Genomic DNA, 21,553 nt, shown 5'->3' on the forward strand with positions numbered 1-21,553 from the left:
CTATTTCTGAGATTTTGGATCATCTTTACTACTATTACTCTGAATTCTTTTTCAGGTAGATTGCCTATTTCCTCTTCATTTATTTGGTCTTTTAGGTTTTTACCTTGCTTCTTCTTCTGTAACATATTTTTTTGTCATCTCACTTTTTTTGATGAGTGGGGCTGTGTTCCTGTCTTACTGGTTGTTTGGCCTGAGGCGTCCAACACTGGAGTTCGCAGTCCAACGCTGAAAGTTGTGTAGAGCCAGGACTTGGTGCCAGAATGAGGACCTCTGGGAGTCCTCACACCAATTAATATTCCCTGGGGTCTGAAGTTCTTTGTTAGTCCAGCTGTTTGGACTCAGCACTCCCACCACAGGATCTCAGGCCTGACCCTTGTCCTGGGAACCAAGATCCTGCAAGCTGCAGGGTGCAGCAAAAAAAAAAAAAAAAAAAAAAAAAAGAAGGCAACAAACTAAAAGGAGCAGAACAGTAGCAAAGAATAAAAAATAAAATAAAGTTAGAAAAATAAAAAATATATTAGAAAAAATAATAATATAAATGAAACAACAACAAGAAGGCAAAACAGAACCACAACAGCAAAAAAAAAAAAAAAGAAAAAATGCCAGAAAAGGCCTTTGGGGGTTAGATGGGGGTGCGGGGCTTAGGCAGGGGCAGCTGGGCCTAGGCTCAGTGTGGCTGGAGGGGGCCCTGGAGGGTGGAGGTTCAGGCCCGGGACCCAGCAGGCTTGCCGGGGCCCGAGCAGGTCGGGAAAATGCTGGCTGCATTCCCCTCTGATTCCCTGATCCCCCAAAGTTCTCTCCCCATCCCCACTGATCCCTTCACCATGAGTGGGCCCCTCCGAGCATGGGAACCCCTCCCCTCCCCCAGCTGCCCCTTGGGGTACTGGTTCTCTCTCGCATCTACTTCTGCTCCCCCCCCTCCCTCCCATGCCCCCAGGACATGCGTGACTGGAGGGGGCCCCAGAGGGTGGAGGTTCAGGCCTGGGACCCCAGCAGGCTTGCTGGGGCCCGAGCAAGTGGGGGAAATGCTGGCCACATTCCCCTCTGATCCCCCGAAGGTATCTCCCTGTCCCCGCTGATCCCTTAGTGGTGAGTGGGCCCCTCTGGGTGTTGGAACCCCTCCCCTCCCCCAGCCGCCCCTCAGGAGCACCAGTCCCATCCTGCCTCCACTTTTGCTTCCCTCTTCCCAACCCCCACGTCCTACCTGGTTGTGCAGGGGTTCCTCCCGTCCCCTTAGGTGTCCAAGGTCCCCCACCAGAGCCTGGTAGGTGCCCTAATTGTGAGAAGATGTGAACTCTGCATCCTCCTACTCTGCCATCTTGACTTCACCTCCCCCCCCATCCCTGGAATAAAGCTCCTTGACATGGGTCTTGGTAGTAATTTTTTGAATATGATACTTAAAGCACAAGCAACAAAATCAAAAATAAACAAGTGGGACTACATCAAACTAAAAAGCTTCTGCACAGCAAAAGAAACAATCAACGAAGTGAAAAGACAACCTATGGAATGGGAAAAATATATGAAACCCTATAACTGATTAGAGATTAATATCCAAAATATATAAAGAACTTACACAAATCAGCAGCAAAAAAACCAAACAATGAAAAAATGGGCAAAGAACCTGCGTAGACATTTCTTCAAAGAAGATATAAGAAAGACCAACAGGCACATGGAAAAAATGCTCAACATTACTAGTAACTAAGGAAATGCATTAAAACTGCAATGAGACATCACCTCGCACTTGTTAGAATGGCCGTTATAAAAAAGACAAGAGATAACAAATGCTGGTATGGATGAGGAGAATGGGTTTGGTGGGATTGTAAATTGGTACAGCCACTGCAAAACAATATGGAGGATCCTCAAAAAATTAAAAATGGATTACCATATTACCCAGCAATTCTAATACTTCTGGGAATATATACAAAGAAAATGAAAACTCTAACTCAAAAGATATCTGCCCTCCCATATTCATAGCAGCATTATTTACAATAGCCAAGAGATGGAAACAACCTAAGTGTACATTGATAGATAAAATGAGTAAAGAAGTTGTTGTATCTATACACAAAATGGAATATTATTCAGTCAGATAAATGAGGAAATTCTACTATTTCTGACAATGTATGGACCTTAAAGGCATTATGCTAAGTGAAATAAATCAGACAGAGAATGACAAATACTGTGTCATCTCACTTATATGTGGAATCTAAAAAAAAAAAGTCAAACTCATAGAAAAAGAGATCAGACTTGTGGTTACCAGAGGCTGAGGGTGGGGGGAAGGGCAATTGGAGGAAGGTGGTTAAAAGGTACAAACTTCTAGTTATTAGATAAATAAATATTAGGGATGTAATGTACAACTTGATGACTACAGCTAGCACTGCTGTGTGTTGTATAGGTAAGTTGTTAAGAGAGTAAACCCTGAGAGTTCTCGTAACAAGGAGAAACATTTTTTTCCTTTTTCCTTATTTTTTCTTTTTATTGTATCGATATGTGAGCTGAGCCTATTGTGGTAATTGCTTCACAGTATATGCAAATCAAAAAATCAAACCATCCTGCTGTAGACCATAAAGTTATATACTATGATGTTTGTCAATTATTTCTCAATAATTGGAAAACTGGAAAAAATAGAGAAATAAAAAACCAAACATAAATTAAACTTTTGTTCATTTGAACATTTTCTTTCTGGCTACCTAGAAGATTTCATCTTTTCGTCAATATTCTGTAATTTTACCATTATGTAGTCAGGTTTAGTTTTGTTTGTATTTATCTTACCTGAATATTCTAAAATTAGATGCTTTATATATTTTTCATCAGTTTTGGTTAATTGTCAGTCATTATTTACTCAAATATTGCTTTTTCTTCATGTTCTCTCTTCTCTACTTTGGAATTCTTACACATCTCTTTGACCTTTAAGTTTTTCCAGTATTTCATGTTTTTATTTTTTCCATGTGCTTATTTCACGTATTTTATCTGACCTATCTCAGGTCACTGATTCTATCATGTGTAATTTGATAGTAAATACATTTTTGAAATTCTTAATCTAGTCATTATATTTTTATTATTATTTTAAAAAATCCATTAGATCATTTAAAATTTTCCATTCATGGCTTAAATTTTCAATCATTTTTTATTACCTTGAACCAAATAAGAATAATTATTTTGAAATCTATTATCTGGAAGCCCTTGGTGTCTGTTTTATAACCTTTGATTTCTCCTGGATTTTGTTCACATTGTCTTGTTTCTTCAAATGCCTGGCCATTTAAAACTATATGCTGGAATATATATGTGTGTGTATATATATATATATATATATATATACACACACACACACATACACACACACATACACATGCACACATATATATTCATATGTATATTATTTTATATATAATATATTCTAGAGTATACTTAAATATGTATATTCAGCATATGTTAAATATATATGTATATGTGAAAGATAATTTAAAGTTTTTAATATAGTATAATATGCATAATATTCATATTATCTAGCATAATATATAATACGCTAGACTTTATATAACACCAGCTGACATTTTTTAAACAATTTTTAAAAATTGAAGTATAGTTAATTTACAATGTTGTGTTAGTTTCAGATGTACAGCAAAGTGATTCAGTTATACATATGTATATATATCTATTCTTTTTCAGATTCTTTTCCATTATAGGTTGTTACAAGATATTGAATATAGTTCCATGTGCTATACAGTAGGTCCTCATTGTGTATCTATTTTATATATAGTGTTGTGTATAGGTTAATCCCAACCTCCTAATTTATCTTCCCCCCATGCCCCCTGCTATCCCGTTTGGTAACCATAAGTTTGCTTTCTATGTCTGTGAGTCTATTTCTGTTTTGTAAGTAAGTTCATTTGTATCATTTTTTTAGATTCCACATATAAGTCATATCATATGATGATTGTCTTTCTCTGACTGACTTACTTCACTTAATATGATATTCTCTAGGTCCATCCATGTTGCTGCAAATGGCATTATTTCATTCCTCTTTTGGTTGAGTAATATTCCATTGTATATATATATATACCACACCTTCTTTATCCAGTTATCCATTGATGGACATTTGGGTTGTTTCCATGTCTTAGCTATTGTAAATAGTCCTGCTGTGAACATTGGGGTACATGTATATTTTTGAATTAGAGTTTTCTTCAGATATATGCCCAGGAGTAGGATTGCAGGATCATATGGTAACTCAACTTTTATTTTTTTAAGGAATCTCTCTACTGTTTTCCACAGTGGCTGCACCAGTTTACATTCCCACCAACAGTGTAGGAGGGTTCCTTTTTCTCCACACCCACTCCAGTATTTATTATTTGTAGACTTTTTAATGATGGCCATTCTGACCGGTGTAAGGTGATACCTCATTGTAGTTTTGATTTGCATTTCCCTAATAATTATCAATATTGAGCATCTTTTCATATGCCTGTTGGCCATCTGTATGTCGTCTTTGGAGAAATATCTATTTGGGTCTTCTTCCCATTTTTTGTTTGGGTTGTTTGTTTTTTTGATATTGAGCTGTATGAGCTGCTTATATATTTTGGAAATGAATCCTGTGTCAGTAGCATCCTTTGCAAATGTTTTCTCCCAGTCTGTAGGCTGTCTTTTCGTTTTGTTTATGGTTTCCTTTGTTGTGCAAAAACTTTTAAGTGTAATTTGTTTATTTCTGTTTTTGTTTCCATTACTCTAGGAGACAGATCCAAAAAAGTATTGCTGCGATTTATGTCAAAGAGTGTTCTGCCTATGTTTTCCTCTAGGAGTTTTATAGTATCCAGTCTTTCATTTAGGTCTTTGATCCATTTTGAGTTTATTTTTGTATATGGTGTCAGAGAATGTTCTAATTTCATTCTTTTACATGACCGGTTTTCCCAGTACCACTTACTGAAGAGACTGTCTTTTCTCCAATGTGTATTCTTGCCTCCTTTGTCATAGATTAATTGACCATAAATGCATGGGTTTATTTCTGGGCTTTCTATCCTGTTCCATTGATCTGTATGTCTGTTTTTGTGCCAGTACCTTATTGTTTTGATTACTGTAGCTTTGTAGTGTGGTCTGAGGTCAGGGAGGATGATTCCTCCAACTCCATTCTTTCTCAGGATTGTTTTGGCTATTCGGGGTCTTTTGTGTCTCCGTACAAATTGTGAAATGTTTTGTTCTAGTTCTGTGAAAAAATGCCATTGGTAATTTGATAGGGATTGCATTGAACCTATAGATTGTCTTGGGTAGTATGGTCATTTTAACAATATTGATTCTTCCAATTCAAGAACAGAGTATATCTTTCCATCTGTTTGTGGGGTCTTTAATTTCTTTCATCAGCATCTTATAGTTTTCAGAATACAGGTCTTTTGTCTCCTTAGGTTTATTCCTCTGTATTTCTTTTGGATGTGATGGTAAATGGGATTGTTTCCTTAATTTCTCTTTCTGATATTTTGTTGTCAGTGTATAGAAATGCAACAGATTTCAGTGTATTTGTTCTGTGTCCAGCAACTTTACCAAATTCATTGATGAGCTCTAGTAGTTTTCTGGCAGTGTCTTTAGGATGTTCTACATATAGCATCATCCCATCTGCAAACAGTGACAGTTTTACTTCTTCTTTTCCAATTTGGATTCCTTTTATTTCTTTTTCTTCTCTGATTGCTGTAGCTAGGACTCCCAAAACTATGTTCAATAAAAATGGTGAGAATGGTCATACTTGTCTTCTTCCTGATCTTAGAGGAAATGCTTTCAGCTTTTCACCATTGAGTATGATGTTAGCTGTGGGTTTGTCATATATGACCTTTATTATGTTGAGGTATGTTCCCTTTTTTCTCCCTTTGTGAAGTGTTTTTTATCATGATTGGATGTTGAATTTTATCAAAAGATTTTTCTGCTTTTCTGAGATGATCATATAGTTTTTATTCTCCAATTTGTTAATGTGTTGTATCACATTGATTGATTTGAGGATATTGAAAAATCCTTGCATCCCTGGAATAAATCCCACTTGATCATAGTTTATGAGTGACAGTTTTATATACAACTGAATTATCATTTAATACTGAGGGTGAAATGAAGATATTTTCAAGTAAAATAGGAAGAGTTTATCAACAGTAATCTCTGTTGGTGCTGCATTGTGTTCCCTCAAAATTCTTCTGTTGAAACCCTGACCCCTAGGACCAGAAAATGTGAGTGTATTTAGAGATAGGGCCTTTAAAATGAAGATTAAGTTAAAATGAGGCTGTTAGAGTGGGCCCTAATCCAATCTAACTGGTGTCATGTAAGAAGAGGAAATTTGGACGTACAAAGGGACACCAGGGTATCTGCTGCAAGAAAAGACCATGTGAAGACACAGTGAAAGGCAGCCATCTGCAGTCATTAGGAGAGGCCTCAAAAGAAACCAAACCAATCGACACCTTGATCTTTTTTTTTTTTTTTTTTTTTTAAATGTTAACTGTTTTTTTTTTTAAGAGCAGTTTATTTATTTATTTATTTATTTATTTATTTATTTATTCATGGCTGTGTTGGGTCTTCATTTCTGTGCTAGGGCTTTCTCTAGCTGTGGCAAGTGGGGGCCACTCTTCATCGCGGTGCGCGGGCCTCTCACTATCGCGGCCTCTTTTGTTGCAGAGCACAGGCTCCAGACGCACAGGCTCAGTAGTTGTGGCTCACGGGCCTAGTTGCTCCACGGCATGTGGGATCTTCCCAGACCAGGGCTCGAACCCGTGTCCCCTGCATTGGTAGGCAGATTCTCAACCACTGCGCCATCAGGGAAGCCCGACACCTTGATCTTAAACTTCCAACCTCTCCAACTGTGAGAAAATAAATTGCGGTTTTTTAAGCCAGTAGTCTGTGGTGTTTGTTATGGCAGCCCTAGCAAGCTAATGAAGATTCTTATAAGAAGTACTAATACTTTAACTCCTAAATATTTTCAAATCGCATCACACATATAAAATATTCCTGCAGTATTCTGACAGAAGTACACAGGGGTTGGGGCGCTGAACAACACAGGGGTTGAACAACCCCTTGAACAGCACAGGGGTTGGGGCGCTGACCCTCTGTGCAGTTGAAAGTCCTCATATAATTTATAGTTGGTCCTTCATATCCATGGTGCCACACCATGGATTCAACCAACCTCAGATCTTGTAGTACTGTAGCATTTACTATTGAAAAAAAATTCACCCATAAGTGGTCCTGCACAGTTCAAACTCATGTTGTTCAAGGGTCAACTCTAGATAAGAATGGTCCCAGGCCAGAGATCAGCCAGGGGGTTCTAGCCATTCTGTTCTCCACAGCCACACTAAGCGTTGAGGATATCAATATTTCATGCACATCTGTAACCCATTCATGACACCTCATCTGGGAAGCTCTTTTCTAAAGGATAAACTTCAGGAAGAAGTAAAATGATCTCATAAGGAATGTCTGACATTCATGGAGGAAGTTTCTTTCTGTATATCAACTGAACCCCAGGCAGAGTTTCAGGATGGCTATTAAAATTTTTTTTTTTTATAAACAGAAGGACACTAACTGATGACTTCTCAGAGAGCTGAGCCCCAATCTTCTTTATCACCTTTACCTTCCAGGTATATTTTCCTGCTTCTGCACTTCGATTCCAGTAAGTCGTGAGGATAGATCTGTGAGTATAGCCCCATTCTCTGCTTTGGGTTTCTCTCTGGAAATACAAAGATTTTTGTTTGATCCTAGCTTTATAATTCTCTTTTTGTATTTATCATCACTATGTCTTTTTTTAATTTATTATTTTTAAAAATTTATTTTATTTTTGGCTGCGTTGGGTCTTCATTGCTGCACGTGGGCTTTCTCTAGTTGTGGCGAGCGGGGGCTACTCTTTGTTGCAATGCACGGGCTTCTCATTGTGGTGTCTTCTCTTGTTGTGGAACACAGGCTGTAGGTGCCAGGGCTTCAGTAGTTGCGGCACGTGGGCTCAGTAGTTGTGGCTCGTGGGCTCTAGAGCGCAGGATCAGTAGTTGTGGCGCACGGGCCTAGTTACTCCACATCCTGTGGGATCTTCCCGGACCAGGGCTTGAACCCGTGTCCCCTGCATTGGCATGCAGATTCTTAACCACTGCGCCACTAGGGAAGCCCATATCATCACTATGTCTTTTGGACAGAGATAGTATATTGAGAGTGTGAACAAATGGAGACTTAATCGGAAACCAAGCATAGCCATTATTCAGAAAGTTTCAGATTCCTCTTTGCCTAAGATATTGACTTATGAGACACCACATGAGGATTCATATGTTCAACTCAGTTGTGTTAAAGTGCATGACAATACCCAAAATGAAACTTCACGCTTGAAAATTGGACACCACTGAAGCTATTTAGTAACTATTTAGAAAGCATTATTTTCACCTTGGAAAATAAACATTAAAGTTTATTTATTCTAGTAAAATTATGTTTCCAAAAATGTTACTTCTGAGGCTTAGTTTATCTTAGTATAAACTAGTTGTTCTCTTTCAGGGGTTATCCCCACCCCACCCCAACTGAGGACATTTGGCAATGTCTGGAGGCAATTTTGATTTTTGTGACTTTGGGGGGGGGTGCTACTGGCATCTAGTGGGTAGAGGTCAGGGATGTTTCTAGACATCTTAGAATGCACTGAACAACCCCACATAACAAAAAAATTATTGACCCCAAATTTCAATAGTGTCAAAATTGAGAAAACCTACATCATTTGACTGTACTCACCATACAAAAGCAAAAATCATTTAGGAGCACCTGTTGACACTTTTTTGTCCCCTGAGATTCTGTTACCAAGGCTGTTGCCCCAGGATCATACCCCTGCCCCTTCCTCGAATGGAAACCAGTTGTTCTTATCTAAGTTCAGGAGGAAGCTGCAAAGAGAAAAGCAAGGACTGGTTAGAACAACTAGACCCAAGATGACAGAAGATTTGACTTCCAGTAGACCTTGATCCTCATTATACGCTCATTGTAATACGTTAGCATGCTAAAGGGCCCATCCACCGGCACCATGACAGGTGACGATCGCCTTGACAACAACTGGAAAAGCCCATACAAGGACTGAAAAAGAGTGTTGCATCAGTTCTGTGTCCAAACCACAACCCTGTTCTCAGATAAGACGTGAGTATGCCTCCCACTCTTTCCAATTCCCTCCCTTTTACCTCGGCCCTCCTAAACATATGGTGTCTCTGTCCCAATTCGGTTGTGAAGTTGATTTGAGAACTAAATTTGCGCTTCTGCATTCTTTGGCCATTAATGAAAGCTTGTGCTGTTCCAGTCTCAGCATAGGTTTCATTATTGGCTGTGCGAATCTGAGCGGAAAAAGAACCTCCCTGGGTGTCGGCGCCTGGCTAGGACTTTAGTGAGGGTCCAGTTGACCAGTTTGGTAACAGTTCCATTTAGGAGGTCAGCCTGGGGTCCCAGGACTCTGCATTTTTCCAGGTGGTTTCCATCCAAGAGGTCCAACGATTACATTCTAGGAAATCTTTTTTACCCCTTGCTATTTCTGAAAGCTACTTAAGGATAGGGGCTGCATCCTCGCCTAAATCCAGAAAACGCTTGTTGAGTGAATGACAAAACGATGGATGAAAGTATGAATGAAGTTAGGGGAGTCAATCATTTTACTACACAGGTCCCAGCAGCTCCCGTTACTTCCGGCCGCAGAACTGGCCCTTTCAAGCCAAGCCTCTTGGGCAGGCTCTCGCCGCGACTGGAGGCATGCTGGACTACATTTCCCAGAGTTCCAAGGGATCGCTGCGCAGGCGCACTTGGAAAACGGCGGCGTCTTTCTCCTCCGCAGAAACTGGCAGGTCATTGCCGACCTGCCCCAGCCTGTCCTCCTGTCCTCCTTGTCCCGCAGTCTGAACTCCAGTAGTTCTGGTAGTGTATGTGTGTCGCTGCAGGCTGGACTTATGGCGTCGCCGTTGAGGTTCGACGGGCGGGTGGTACTGGTCACCGGCGCGGGGGGAGGTGAGTACGCGAAGGCTATAGGGCCGGCGTCCTCCAGCGGTCCGGGATCCGCACGCAGCTGTAGCTGCGATCTCAGCATCTGGGCTGCGGGCAGCGGTGGCGGGGCGGCTTGGGGAGCGAGCGACTGGACTCGGTGGGGTTGAGGGTGGGAGGACGGACAACGATTGTTCTCCGGGCGCCTAATCGGCTGAGGATGGTGAGGAGGGGCTGGCCAGCCTTGAGTGGGGAGCCAGAAACTCCTGGTGCAGCCCACTTCTCCACCCGCCCCCAACCCTGTGGGAGCTTCTCAAGGCTTCAGGTCTTGAGAGGAGAGAGGCCCGGCTCGGCTGCGGGTTGCAAAACTAGGTAAAATTCATCCCGACGCCCGTCTGTGCGTATGGATTGCGACTCTTCCTGTTAATAGACTCCCTAGGCCTCTGTCAAGTGTTTTAAACGTGGCGGAAAAGCCGTCTCGGGGCTGGAATCACCCCCGCAGTAGTAGAGATGTCAGCCCCTTGCCTTTGAAAAGTCAATCATCTTTCCCTCTGTCGGATGATTTTAAGTTCTTGAGAGGGCCTTCTTTAAAAAAAGGCATCTGATAAGAGTCCTCCTTTTTGGACTTTGTGTGTTTATCAAGCGGATTGCAAACTCCAATGCCTGCAGGACTCAGGCAGGCGATAGAGGAATAAAATGAGAGTGGGGTGGGGGCAGTAGGAACTGGAGAGCAGAGGCCTTTCTGAAGTGGGCCAGATCTTCCTGTATTTCAGAAGCCAAGTGGAGATTGGTTATGTGAAATAACCCTATTTTTATTTCTATTTATTTATTTATGGCTGCATCAGGTCTTTGTTGCGGTGCGCGGGCCTCTCATTGCGGTGGCTTCTCTTGTCGCAGAGCCGGGCTCTAGGCGCGCAGGTTTAGTTGCTCCAGGGCATGTGGGATCTTCCCGGACCAGGGCTCGAACCCGTGTCCCCTGCATTGGCAGGCGGATTCTTAACCACCGCACCACCAGGGAAGTCCCCAAATAACCCTATTTTTAAAGGACAAAATTTAAGACAAAGCACTCATACCCACACGGATGCTTTCCAGTGAGGTTTTACACTATTTCCCACCTGTCCATGATCTCTGTAATCTCCAAGTGCAGGGATCTTGACCTAATGGGCCTTTGATTACCCACTGGTAGTGCCTTATACCTAGAATGGACCTAATGCAGAATTAATTTGAATTATATATTAAAAGTCACAAACAGTGGAATTCTGACAGTTAATTCATACGTATTTTCACGTCTCCATTTATAAAATGGATTCACATGCTTCCTTTCAGAAAATATCTTTAGTATTAATTGGTGGCCAAATGTTTTCTATCCGTAGCTATATTTATTCTAAAATGATTATGTTTTTGGGAAAACATTTTGTTTACACTTTGCTTTTGATGGAAATAATTAAGTAAAGCACTCATGTTTTAAACCTCTTTTGACAGTGAGTGATTCACAGTATGAAATACATTTTATACCAGGACCTGGTATGCACACACACACACACACACACCATATTTGAAACAAGCTCATGACACGGTACATAGTAAATGCAGTGCACTTTGAACGTTTCTATTCTGTTTCATTAAGTAAATGCAGATTACAACCCACTAAATTGATTTTGTGAAGTATTAATGGGTTGTGACTAGACAGTTCTGAATTTAGCACCTCCTGTTCATGAACTGATCCGTATTTTAAAGAGCCTGGATTATGATACAATTACTAGCCATTAGATTTGAATACTGATCTGGGGCAGATATAATTTTGTGGTAAAGTTGAGACTGTCATTAGGTCTACACTGGGCCATCATTATGAAAGAGAGATTGAGATCTAATTCCAGTCCTCTCATGAAGACTGTTGTCCTTGAGGTCTTGGGGTTCTCATTTAAGGATACATATCTGTAGAATTGAGGCACTGCTAAACATCCCAGGAGGGTGTCCGTGAATGCCTGCCAGGCCTGTGTCTGGGAATTAGTCTGACTCCAACCCACGCATGTTCTAGAGATGAATAGAAATATCTTTGCACTATTCAGGTGCTGTTGTTTAGCTTGGAATATTGAATAGTTTAATGGGAGACCTGGAAGGAGAGGTTTAGAATTGTCTAGGATTAAGGGAAACAATTTTGCCGTGATGGGTGGTATAACGGGAATTCGTTATTTATTAGCTGATTGTAGTAGTTGCTGGGGATGTAGTTGTGAGAGTGGTGGAGGTGGGCCGTGGAAGAAGGGAGTCTGGCCATTGTGAATTTGAGATGGTTATAAAATAGCAAGCTGTAGCTCTGGAGATAGTGAGAAGTGTGTGAGTAGTTGGAGATTCTGGAGTCAGGAGAGGTTTCGAAGTCATTTGACTTCCTTTGATTGGTAAAGCTAGAAGGTGAAATAGTCCAGGAAGCTAATCTCAGAGGCTCTGTCAGCTTGAAGCAGAGAGAAGTCTAACCCACTGAAGAGAGCACTGAACAAGCACTGTGAGAAAAGAATCAACTGATATTTGACAGTGCTAAAGAAGTTAAGGTCAGAAGAGAAATGGGGGAGAGAGGACGGTTGACAATGAACTTAGGTGTGGGAGAAAGTTAAGACAGGATTTAAAAGAGGATTAAGAGAAAATAGAGGCTCTTGGCTTTAACTTTTTGTGCATTTTGACTGTAAAGATTTTCTGGGCATTGTGGGAAATGTAAAAGAACGACATAATCTCAACCTACAAGGACCTTCTAGTTTAGTTGGAGAGACAGACTAAGACACATAAAGTATTTAAATAATGTTTATGTAAGCACAGATATAAAAACGTTGGAGGACACTTAACGAACCTGTTAATGGACGAGTGGTATTACAGGGAAACAGGGAGGAGAATGTCACTTTTAACTTTATATACAGATTTGTGTACAGTTTGCATGGGCCTTTATGGTAAAAGTAGATTACTGACACATCTTTTCAGAGAATTGTATGCTTGGTTTTGAGATAATTCTCTGATTAACGTAGATCAATCTCTACGAGAGACATACCCCATTCCTTTCATCTGATGATTTTCTTTGTTACCATTTTTTTTTTTTTTTTGCGTTCTGGTTATGAGTATTTGATTTCTCTGAAAACCTCATGTTTCGAGCAAGTGCTTCAGCCTAGATCTGATAAAATATGAGGAGACTTGAGTTATTATATTGGGTGGGTTCTCTCTCATCCATTCAGAGTGGATTAAATTTTAAAATAAATTATTTGGTGATCTTTTAGTTTTGGAAAACTTTATAGTTTGGGTTCTTTTTAGAAGAGCCTGATAATTTAGCCATCTCAATATTTGTTTACATGTTTATCAATTAATTCAAATTAAATTTAAACTACCAATTAAATTTCTCAATTACATTTTAAAAAACGTGTGCACGGGGCGTCAGGGGCACGAGGCGGCGCCGGCCAGGCGCGGGGCTGCGGCGGCCGCGTGGACCGGCGCCCGGGGCGGCAGAGCGGGGGCGGGGCTGTGGTTCCGGAGCGCAGCCCCGCCGGCCGGGCCGAGGCGCTGGGGCGCCGGGGACGCGTGGTGGGCGCAGGGCAGGGGCGCCGGCCCGGGCAGAGGCTGCCGGAGCGCCTCAGGCCTGGAAGTCCGCGCGGGTCTCCTGGAGACGACGCCTCCGCCAGGCCCTGTTCGAGGCCGCCCCCGCACCGAGGCGCACTTGGCCGCCCGGTGCCCACGGCGCCCTGGGCCTCAAACCATGCCGGTGTCTGACCAGGCGTTTGTCACGCTGGCTACCAATGACGTCTACTGCCAGGGGGCCTTGGTGCTGGGGCAATCATTGCGGGACCACAGGGCCACCAGGAGGCTGGTGGTGCTGGTCACCCCTCAGGTGTCCAACCTGCTCAGGGAAATTCAGATGATCCACATTGACACCAGAAGAAGTGAAACCCTTCTGCTGACCAGTAACAACGGGAGACATGGAGAATGTTATCAAAGGCTTATCTGGGGGGAAGGACCTGGGCCTGGGCAATTGTAAGGGATGTTCTGTAAAACTGGGCACAGTAAATTTCCATGCAAAAAGAAAAAAAACAAAAAAACAAAAAAACGTGTGCATGTTAAAATAATTTAAACAATGCAGAAGTAAGCTTTCCACTCCTTGTTGCTAGTTACACAATTCTGTTCCCCAGAGGTAACCACTAATTGCCAGTCTCTTATATAGTCTTCCTGAGATATTCTCTGCCTATAAAATTTATATGGGCACGTATCCATTTTTGGATGTATAAATTTACACCTCATACCTTTGAGTCTGAATTAAATATTTCCTGTGTGTGGTGATTATGTAGTCAAGGTTCAGAGCAGGATATAGAAACCACTAGATATTTGAAACAGGAAAGGACTTAATTTAAGCAGTTGGGTTTTAGGCAGTTCCTCTTGGAATTCCTTATGGAACAGTATAAAACTGGTCCATTAGGGGAGCCACTACCTCTGAGGCTACCATTGGAACTGCCACAGCCCAAATAGCCACTGGCCCCAGGGATCTAGAGAATGGAAGCCGCCATCCAGAAATTAGGGAGCTGGATCTAGAAGCTGCCACTATACCTGCTTAATACCTAGAAAGCCTCAAGAAATCAGCTTCTTAACCAACAGTAACATCCAAAAGTCACAGTAAGGTGGCTTCTGCCTCATTCCCTCCTTCCACATTTCATGCAAATGTGTTTAATGGTGGAACCCAATTCACATCTAGCATCCATCCTAGAGCTAGGTAGAATGATAGGAAATGGTTGGTAGAATAGGTGGAAAATACAGTTTGAAGCTTTCCAACCCCTGAAAGTAGAAGTAGGTGAAGTAGAGGCTGAGAGTACCAATGAAAGCTCTACCCTTGTAATGTAATTAATTGTTCACCAGTTACTTTGCAATAGGGATTGAGTTGAGTGGACCAGAAAAATTATGCTAACATTTGCTCAACCTTCTGATTTTTTTCTTTTGTTTTCAATAGGATTGGGCCGAGCCTATGCCCTGGCTTTTGCAGAAAGAGGTGCATCAGTTGTTGGTAAGTTGATACATTTTTCTTTTCATTCAGTAGCTGGGAACTAAAATACAGTCTTCACAAGCCAGAGGCCTTTGTATTCACATCAAATAATTTGTCAAGGTCAAATTTCATCACTAATTTTTTCTTCTGCCAGCAAAATTTTTTTCCCCATTGAGGCTAACTTTGTAACTTACTTTTTAAAGTGAACTAGTTTCACAGAATTTGCAACTTAATAGAACTGAGAAAGATGAGCTGACATTCATTATATAAAAGGAAATTCTTGAATTTGGTCTATTGTGGGCTGTAATTTTTCGATGTAGAAGACTGGTGCAAGATGAATCCTTGTAAGTGTAAATATATTGATAAGGTAAGAAATAAGTGCATTTTCATAACTAAATGTTTGGAATCAGGGAATCCAAAGTGTTTTCTTTTTAATCTCTTTCATAAAAATTTTTCAAATGGAAGCTTTTATAACAGTTAAAAAGTTTTTAAATTAAAGGGGCACTTGCATGAGTTTTATTATGGGGGGATCAGTTGGAAGATGGTGTATTGAAGAATACACCAAAAGTGGGAGGTTTTAGTAATCTCAGTGGTTTGCCTGATGTACTTGGCAGTTGGTATGGACCTAGGAGTGGATTTGTCTACAGCCAAGTCTTTGTGGGGAATATCTAAATGAGTGCCAGGTAGGTACATAGGGCAGATGTATGGCCCAATATTTATTAATATCTTTCCTGGGCTAAAATTGTTGGCCCACATCATTGTCCTCCCAATCCCAGTTTTCCTACATCTTATCAGGGAATACAGAGAGCCAAATTTATCCCAATTTGTTTACGGAGATGTGTAATAAAAGACTGAAGAAGCAGCCATGTTTTCTAAACAAAGAAGACCTAAGCAGGATATTGAATATACTTTGCTTCCTCAGCATATATCTTTTTTTTTTTTTCATTCATGAGATATTTAATAAAATAACACATTTCGGGAAAAATATCAATACAGTTGTATACATCATTACTGAAAACTGTATACCATCATACAAAAAAGGATTTTATTTTGGGAAATCAATTCCTAATTTATGGCAAGTTTTACTTTCAGAAATAAAACCACAAAACAGCACAATCTAATTCAATCTTAAAGGCTGGCATGCTGAGCAAGGAATGTTCTTATTCTTTGTAGGAGCTCCTTCTTTACACTGTCAGGTACCAGGGCTCTGCCTTTTGGTGTGATTTCAGCCACCAAGTCATCAACAGTAACTGTTCTAGTCCTTTTTCTTTAATTACCTTTACAGTGTGCCTTCAACTGATCCTTCCAGCCACATTCAATTAATTTAGCTCTCAGCAACTCTTTGAGGCCTTCTCTTTCTCCAGTTTCTATCAACTTTTGGTTAATTGCTGCTCTTATCTGCGCATCTTTGTTCATCTTGCTAACCACACTCTTCGGCTGCCCGGACCTAGCATATATCTTTATGAAAGGGACACAGCGACTTTGGATGTTCCTTGTTTAAGGTCATAGCCACTGTCTGTTAATCCAGTCTACTTCTTGGGGCAAGGACAAATTTTGTATTGTGGTATTTGGTCAGGGCATGTATAGTTCAGGCCTTTTTTGCCAGATTTTCCCCAAAATATTTCATGTCAGGGCCTAAAGGCACATGTTGTTACTTTTTTTTTTTCTTTAAAAAAAATATATTGTTATTTATTTATTAATACTTAAAACTTTTTATTTATTTACATCTTTTCCACTCAATTCGGTAAGTGCCAGTATCTCATTTTATCTTTTGTATCTCTTAAAGTTCCGAGAATGTTGCCTTTTGTAAAGAAGGGACTTTGTTCATTCCTTCCTTTATTGTTTGCTGTAGCCCTTTTCTGGGGGTGGGGCGGGCTGGGGAGTGGTTGGTGTGTCTTTGAGATTGGTTGAATAAATTTCTGCTTTTTTTTTTGTGACTAAGTTATAATCTTAGTTTATAAACTTGTTTTGTAAAACCTTTTGCAGCAGTATGTGTTTATGTGGATCAGTTTTCCTATATTTATTTATTACCTTTGAATTTGTTGAACTCAGATTGGAGTTTTTCAGTTCTAAGAAAAAGGTAAACAGGGACAGTGTATCTGTTTATTTTGTCATTGCCTCAGGGATGGTATCGCAGCAAGTGCTTGTGAGTGTCCAAAAAGGCAGAAAATTAGTGTTTTGGGAAAAATATTTACCAAACTAGGCTGGAGAGCCAGATTTAGTTTAGTTTAGTTTCTGTGAAAATGTAGAACTTTTCACTGATATTTTCTACCACTTTTTAGCCTGTGACCTAGCTGTGAACTTTCTGGGCTACCAATGGGTTTTGTTCTTCCCTAACCACCACTACCCTCTGCTTTAACTTTTTTAAAACACAGATGCCCTGAGTCCAGGTTGTATCATGTGCGCTAACATTTCTCCTGTGTTAATTTTGTTCTGCTCAGAATATTTTTACCTGGGTAAGCAAAACATAGTAAAGAGGAGTAAGCAAACCTAGGATTTATGACATCAGAGTATCTTGTTTGTGGAAAAATTACTAATCAGTTAATCCTATGACTAGCTCAGAGGCCAGTAAGAAGTAAGACCTTAAGAAATGGAGTACCTTGTTTCTCATATAAGTCAACTTTTGCTAGGTTATGCTGAGTTAACAGACAAATCTCAATGGTTTATAATAATAAAGGATAATTTCAGGACTTCCCTGGTGGTGCAGAGGTTAAGAATCCACCTGCCAATGCAGGGGTTACAGGTTCGAGCCCTGGTCCGGGAAGATCCCACATGCCGCGGAGCGACTGAGCCCGTGCGCCACAACTACTGAGCCTATGCTCTAGAGCCCACGAGCCACAACTACTGAGCCCGTGTGCCGCAACTACTGAAGCCCACTTGCCTAGAGTCCGTGCTCCGCAACAAGAGAAGCCACTGCAATGAGAAGCCCACACACCTCAACAAAGAGTAGCCCCCGCTCGCCGCAACTAGAGGAAGCCAACGCATAGGAAGGAAGACCCAACACAGCCAAAAATAAAAATAAATAAATAAAATAAATAAATTTATTTTTTAAAAAAAGGGTAATTTCATACCTATCTGACCTTTCAGCTTCTGGTCAGCTGTGTCTCTGCTTTATGTCTCGTACTAATTTCAGGATCCCAGCTGAAGGAGCAACTTTCATCATGGCTGTTCTTCCAGCAGAGGGAAAATAAAAATGGATCCCCTTGGTGTCTCATAAAGCTTCTGTTTAGAAGTGGCATGTCATTTCTACTCACCTTTCATTGGCCAAAGGAAATCACCTGGCCAAGCCCAAAGTTAAGGGTATCACTTAAGATATTCTCTTCATGTAAATATGATTGCTATGTTTTATATTCCGTAATATAAAGCATTATGGGAGATTTAAATCTGGGTATCAGAACTGCTAAGCCTGTGGCTGATAATTACAACAAGGGACATTTGGTTTCGTACACGTTACATCTTTCAAGAAATGTTCGCACATATCTGAAGGAAATGTTGGGAATGGAATAGGTTTGAGATTTCCTCAGTAGGGGAGCTGTATCGAGTTCTCTGAATATTAAGTTTTGTCTTGAGGGCGTGAACACAAAGAAGATGGAAGTGTTCCAGCAAGGAGAACCTCTTTTTGGACAGTAAGAAAGGCAGAATGCTTTCTATTCTTGAACTGGAGGAGTAGCATTTTTGGGTAATTGAAACTGCAATCTTTTGAAGTAAGATCGACATGATTTCTTTTCTGTACTGCAGTTGCATAATCACTGGTAAAGATGAGTTACAAGTTCCTGTGGTCTGATGCCAGAGCCTGTGTTTTTAACCGCTGTGTGATCCTGATAGCCAGAAGGTGAACTGCAGTGGGGAAAGTGAATTGTCTTTGAAGTTAGGTCAGGCTATAAATCCTGTTTCTGCTGTCTAATTACATGACCTCTCTGAATGTTAGTAGCCACCTTACCTAATAACTTCCAGGATTATGATGGGGATTAAATGACATCAAGAATTAAAACCTTTTGTAAAGGGGGTAAAAAGCCAGTAATAGTGACTGCCTACCGGGCAGTGTGCTGGGCACTGTGCTCAAGATTATGTCAAAGTGAGCTTAGGGGGCATCCCAGGCTGGAGTGAAGTCATCTAGAGGAACAAAGTGAGAGATGAGAGATCACAGGAGGTCAGGTCATGTAGGACCATTTAGTTCAGAGTAAGGACTGGCTTTTACCCTGATTGAGATGGGAAGCCATTGGAGAGCGTGGAGGAGCAACATGACCTCATTTAAGGTTTAAGTGGATCATTCTGAGTGCTGTGTGAGGAATAGGTTCTAGGGGAGCAGGCATGGAAGTGGAGAAGTACGTTGGGCATATTGGGGTCTATTATCCTATTAACAATTCTTGTCCACACTTGTGATTTTTCGTTAAAAAAAAGAAGAGGAAGCAGAGAGATCTGTCAGGTTATTGCAGTAATCTACATAAGAGATGGGGGTGATTCAGACAGGTGGTAGGGATGGAGGTGGTGCAAAGAAGTTAAATTCTGGATATATTTTGAAGGTAGGTATGGCAGGATTTGCTTATTTGCTGATGTGGGTTGAAAGGGAGAGAGAAGGATAAAGTGGTGGTTTACCGAGATAGGAAAGACTGGAGGAGGGCCGGATTCGCAGAGAGGGGACATTCTCAGTAGACTTTCAGATGGGGATAGTAGGTAGGCAGTGGGACATAGGACTCTGTAGTTGGGGGGACAGGTTGAAGCTGTGTAAATCTATTTTCAGTTTCTAGGTGGTATTCAAAGCCAGGAGACTGGATTAGATTACCCAGGTGGTGAGTGCATATAAACAGGAGATAGGGTCCCAGATCTGAACTCTGGAGGGGACTCAGTCTCTCATTTTCAGTTTCTTCTCCCTTTAAGGAGACCTTTGATGCCTTCTTGTTGAGACAGATTAAGTCCCTTAAATTAAAGAGACCTAATTTAAGACGTTGCTTTCTAAACTGTCATAACATTTTGGAGGTCTTCAAATATTTAGATACATTTAGCGCCATTCTGGAAAAGACTCTGATGAACTAGGGCGATTCCATCTTTCTACCAAACGTGAAAATAGTATGGCAGCTCTGTGTTTTCCGCCTTTTCTTTGGCTGTCAAGAAGCTTGAGGGTAAACCTGACACTGTCCCCAAATAGAGTAACTACCATTAGCATATGCTTTGAGTAGGCTTCTCTTTCTCTGATGTAACGTTTTCTTAATTTTTCCGTTTTTTAATAGCCCTTGCACATTTAAGCCACCTTAAATACTTTTTGGTAGCAGTCAGGACATGAACAGAATACAGGAAGAAATCCCCATTGGGCCCACAGCTCTAAAATCAGTGAAATGATTCTTAATGCTATTGTTTGCTATCGGAAACTTTATCAAAATAGGAGGAAAGGCATCAAGCATAGAAAACAGAAATGTCTGGAAGAACATCCAAGAGATGGTTAATAGCAGTTACCTCTGGGGTAAGACAAGGATTAAAACGACTTTTTGAATCTGCAGGGTTTGAATTTCTTGAAAGCATTAAAAAAAAAAAAAAGTAAATAACCTCTCCAAAAAATAAGTACACTTGTAGTATAATATTGCCCATGTCATCTTTTTATATGCTTCTCAGATTACTCATTGTAAAGGATGTCACTCACAGAATCAATACATATGCAAGTTATTTTGATTTTGTAAATTTGGAAGCACCATTTTACTTTGGAAATAAAAGTCGTTTATAGATATGTCATTGGTAGTGGATATGACTCAGCTGGTGTCAAACCCTTGGATTGAATAAATATATGAACACGAATATGTGTAAGCACAGTGATAAAGCACTCTTCAAATACAAAGCATTATAACATTATTACTCTTGATAATTAAGGGGCAAGTTAGAAACTGCTATATAAGCAATTTCCCGCACTGAGCTACAGCAAAAAGGACGAACTACTTATAGTAAAGTGAAACAGTAAAGTGAGGGCAGACTTTAAGGGATCTTGAAAGTTAGGCAGTGAATAATTAGGGTTCCACTGCAGATTTTGAGCAAGGGGATGACGTAGTATAAAGGCTGCCTTTGGGCCATTACCCAGCAACAGTCTGCTGATTGCCTGGAAAGATTAAGATTGGAGGCAGAAGACCACCGGGAAGGCAACTGTAGTAATCTGGGCATGAAATTATAGAATAGGAAAGAAATGGCAGTAAACGATTCCTCGAAAGAACTGGAAACTCCTCAGTGCACAAACTGTCTACCTTGCGAGCTTAAAGCACCTAGCACAGTGCTGGATACAGAGTGGGAACAGAGTGAACATTTGAAGAATCATAATGAAATTGATGTCAAGCCTTGATGACTCAGTGACATGTGCTGTTCAGAAATGGGAGAAAGGAAAGAGTACCTGGGAAATAACTCACCCAGCAAACTGATGTTGAGAAGGTGGGACAGTTTGAGGAAGATGATAATCAATTTGATTTGCTTTTTTTTTTTTTCCTATCAAACTATAAGTGACGTATATTCCCTCAGCTGGTTTAGCAGCCCTGATATCAGGAGACCCAAAGCATGTTTCTTGCTCTAGTCTTTGGAGCCAATAGTCAGGGCTGAAGGATAGCAAGAAAGAACAAGAAAACCAACTTCTGAGAGCAAAGTCCTGTACACAAATAG

At 40.8% G+C, this 21,553-nt stretch overlaps 1 protein-coding gene and 1 pseudogene across 1 annotated transcript in view; one reads left to right on the forward strand and one right to left on the reverse strand.

Moving 5' to 3' along the window:
- Positions 1-9,575: 9,575 nt before the first annotated feature.
- The window catches only part of LOC103013794 (peroxisomal multifunctional enzyme type 2-like), a 72,766-nt gene continuing 60,788 nt past the window's right edge, over positions 9,576-21,553 (forward strand). Inside the window, exons 1-2 of the mRNA XM_057539320.1 lie at positions 9,576-9,948; positions 14,891-14,944. Coding sequence (XP_057395303.1) covers positions 9,576-9,948; positions 14,891-14,944 — 427 coding nt within the window. The remainder of the gene's footprint in view (positions 9,949-14,890; positions 14,945-21,553) is intronic.
- On the reverse strand, positions 15,973-16,345 carry LOC130706624 (transcription and mRNA export factor ENY2-like; annotated as a pseudogene).

The sequence above is a fragment of the Balaenoptera acutorostrata genome, unplaced genomic scaffold (assembly GCF_949987535.1).
Source record: "Balaenoptera acutorostrata unplaced genomic scaffold, mBalAcu1.1 scaffold_701, whole genome shotgun sequence".
In the NCBI taxonomy this organism is placed as follows: Eukaryota; Metazoa; Chordata; class Mammalia; order Artiodactyla; family Balaenopteridae; genus Balaenoptera; species Balaenoptera acutorostrata.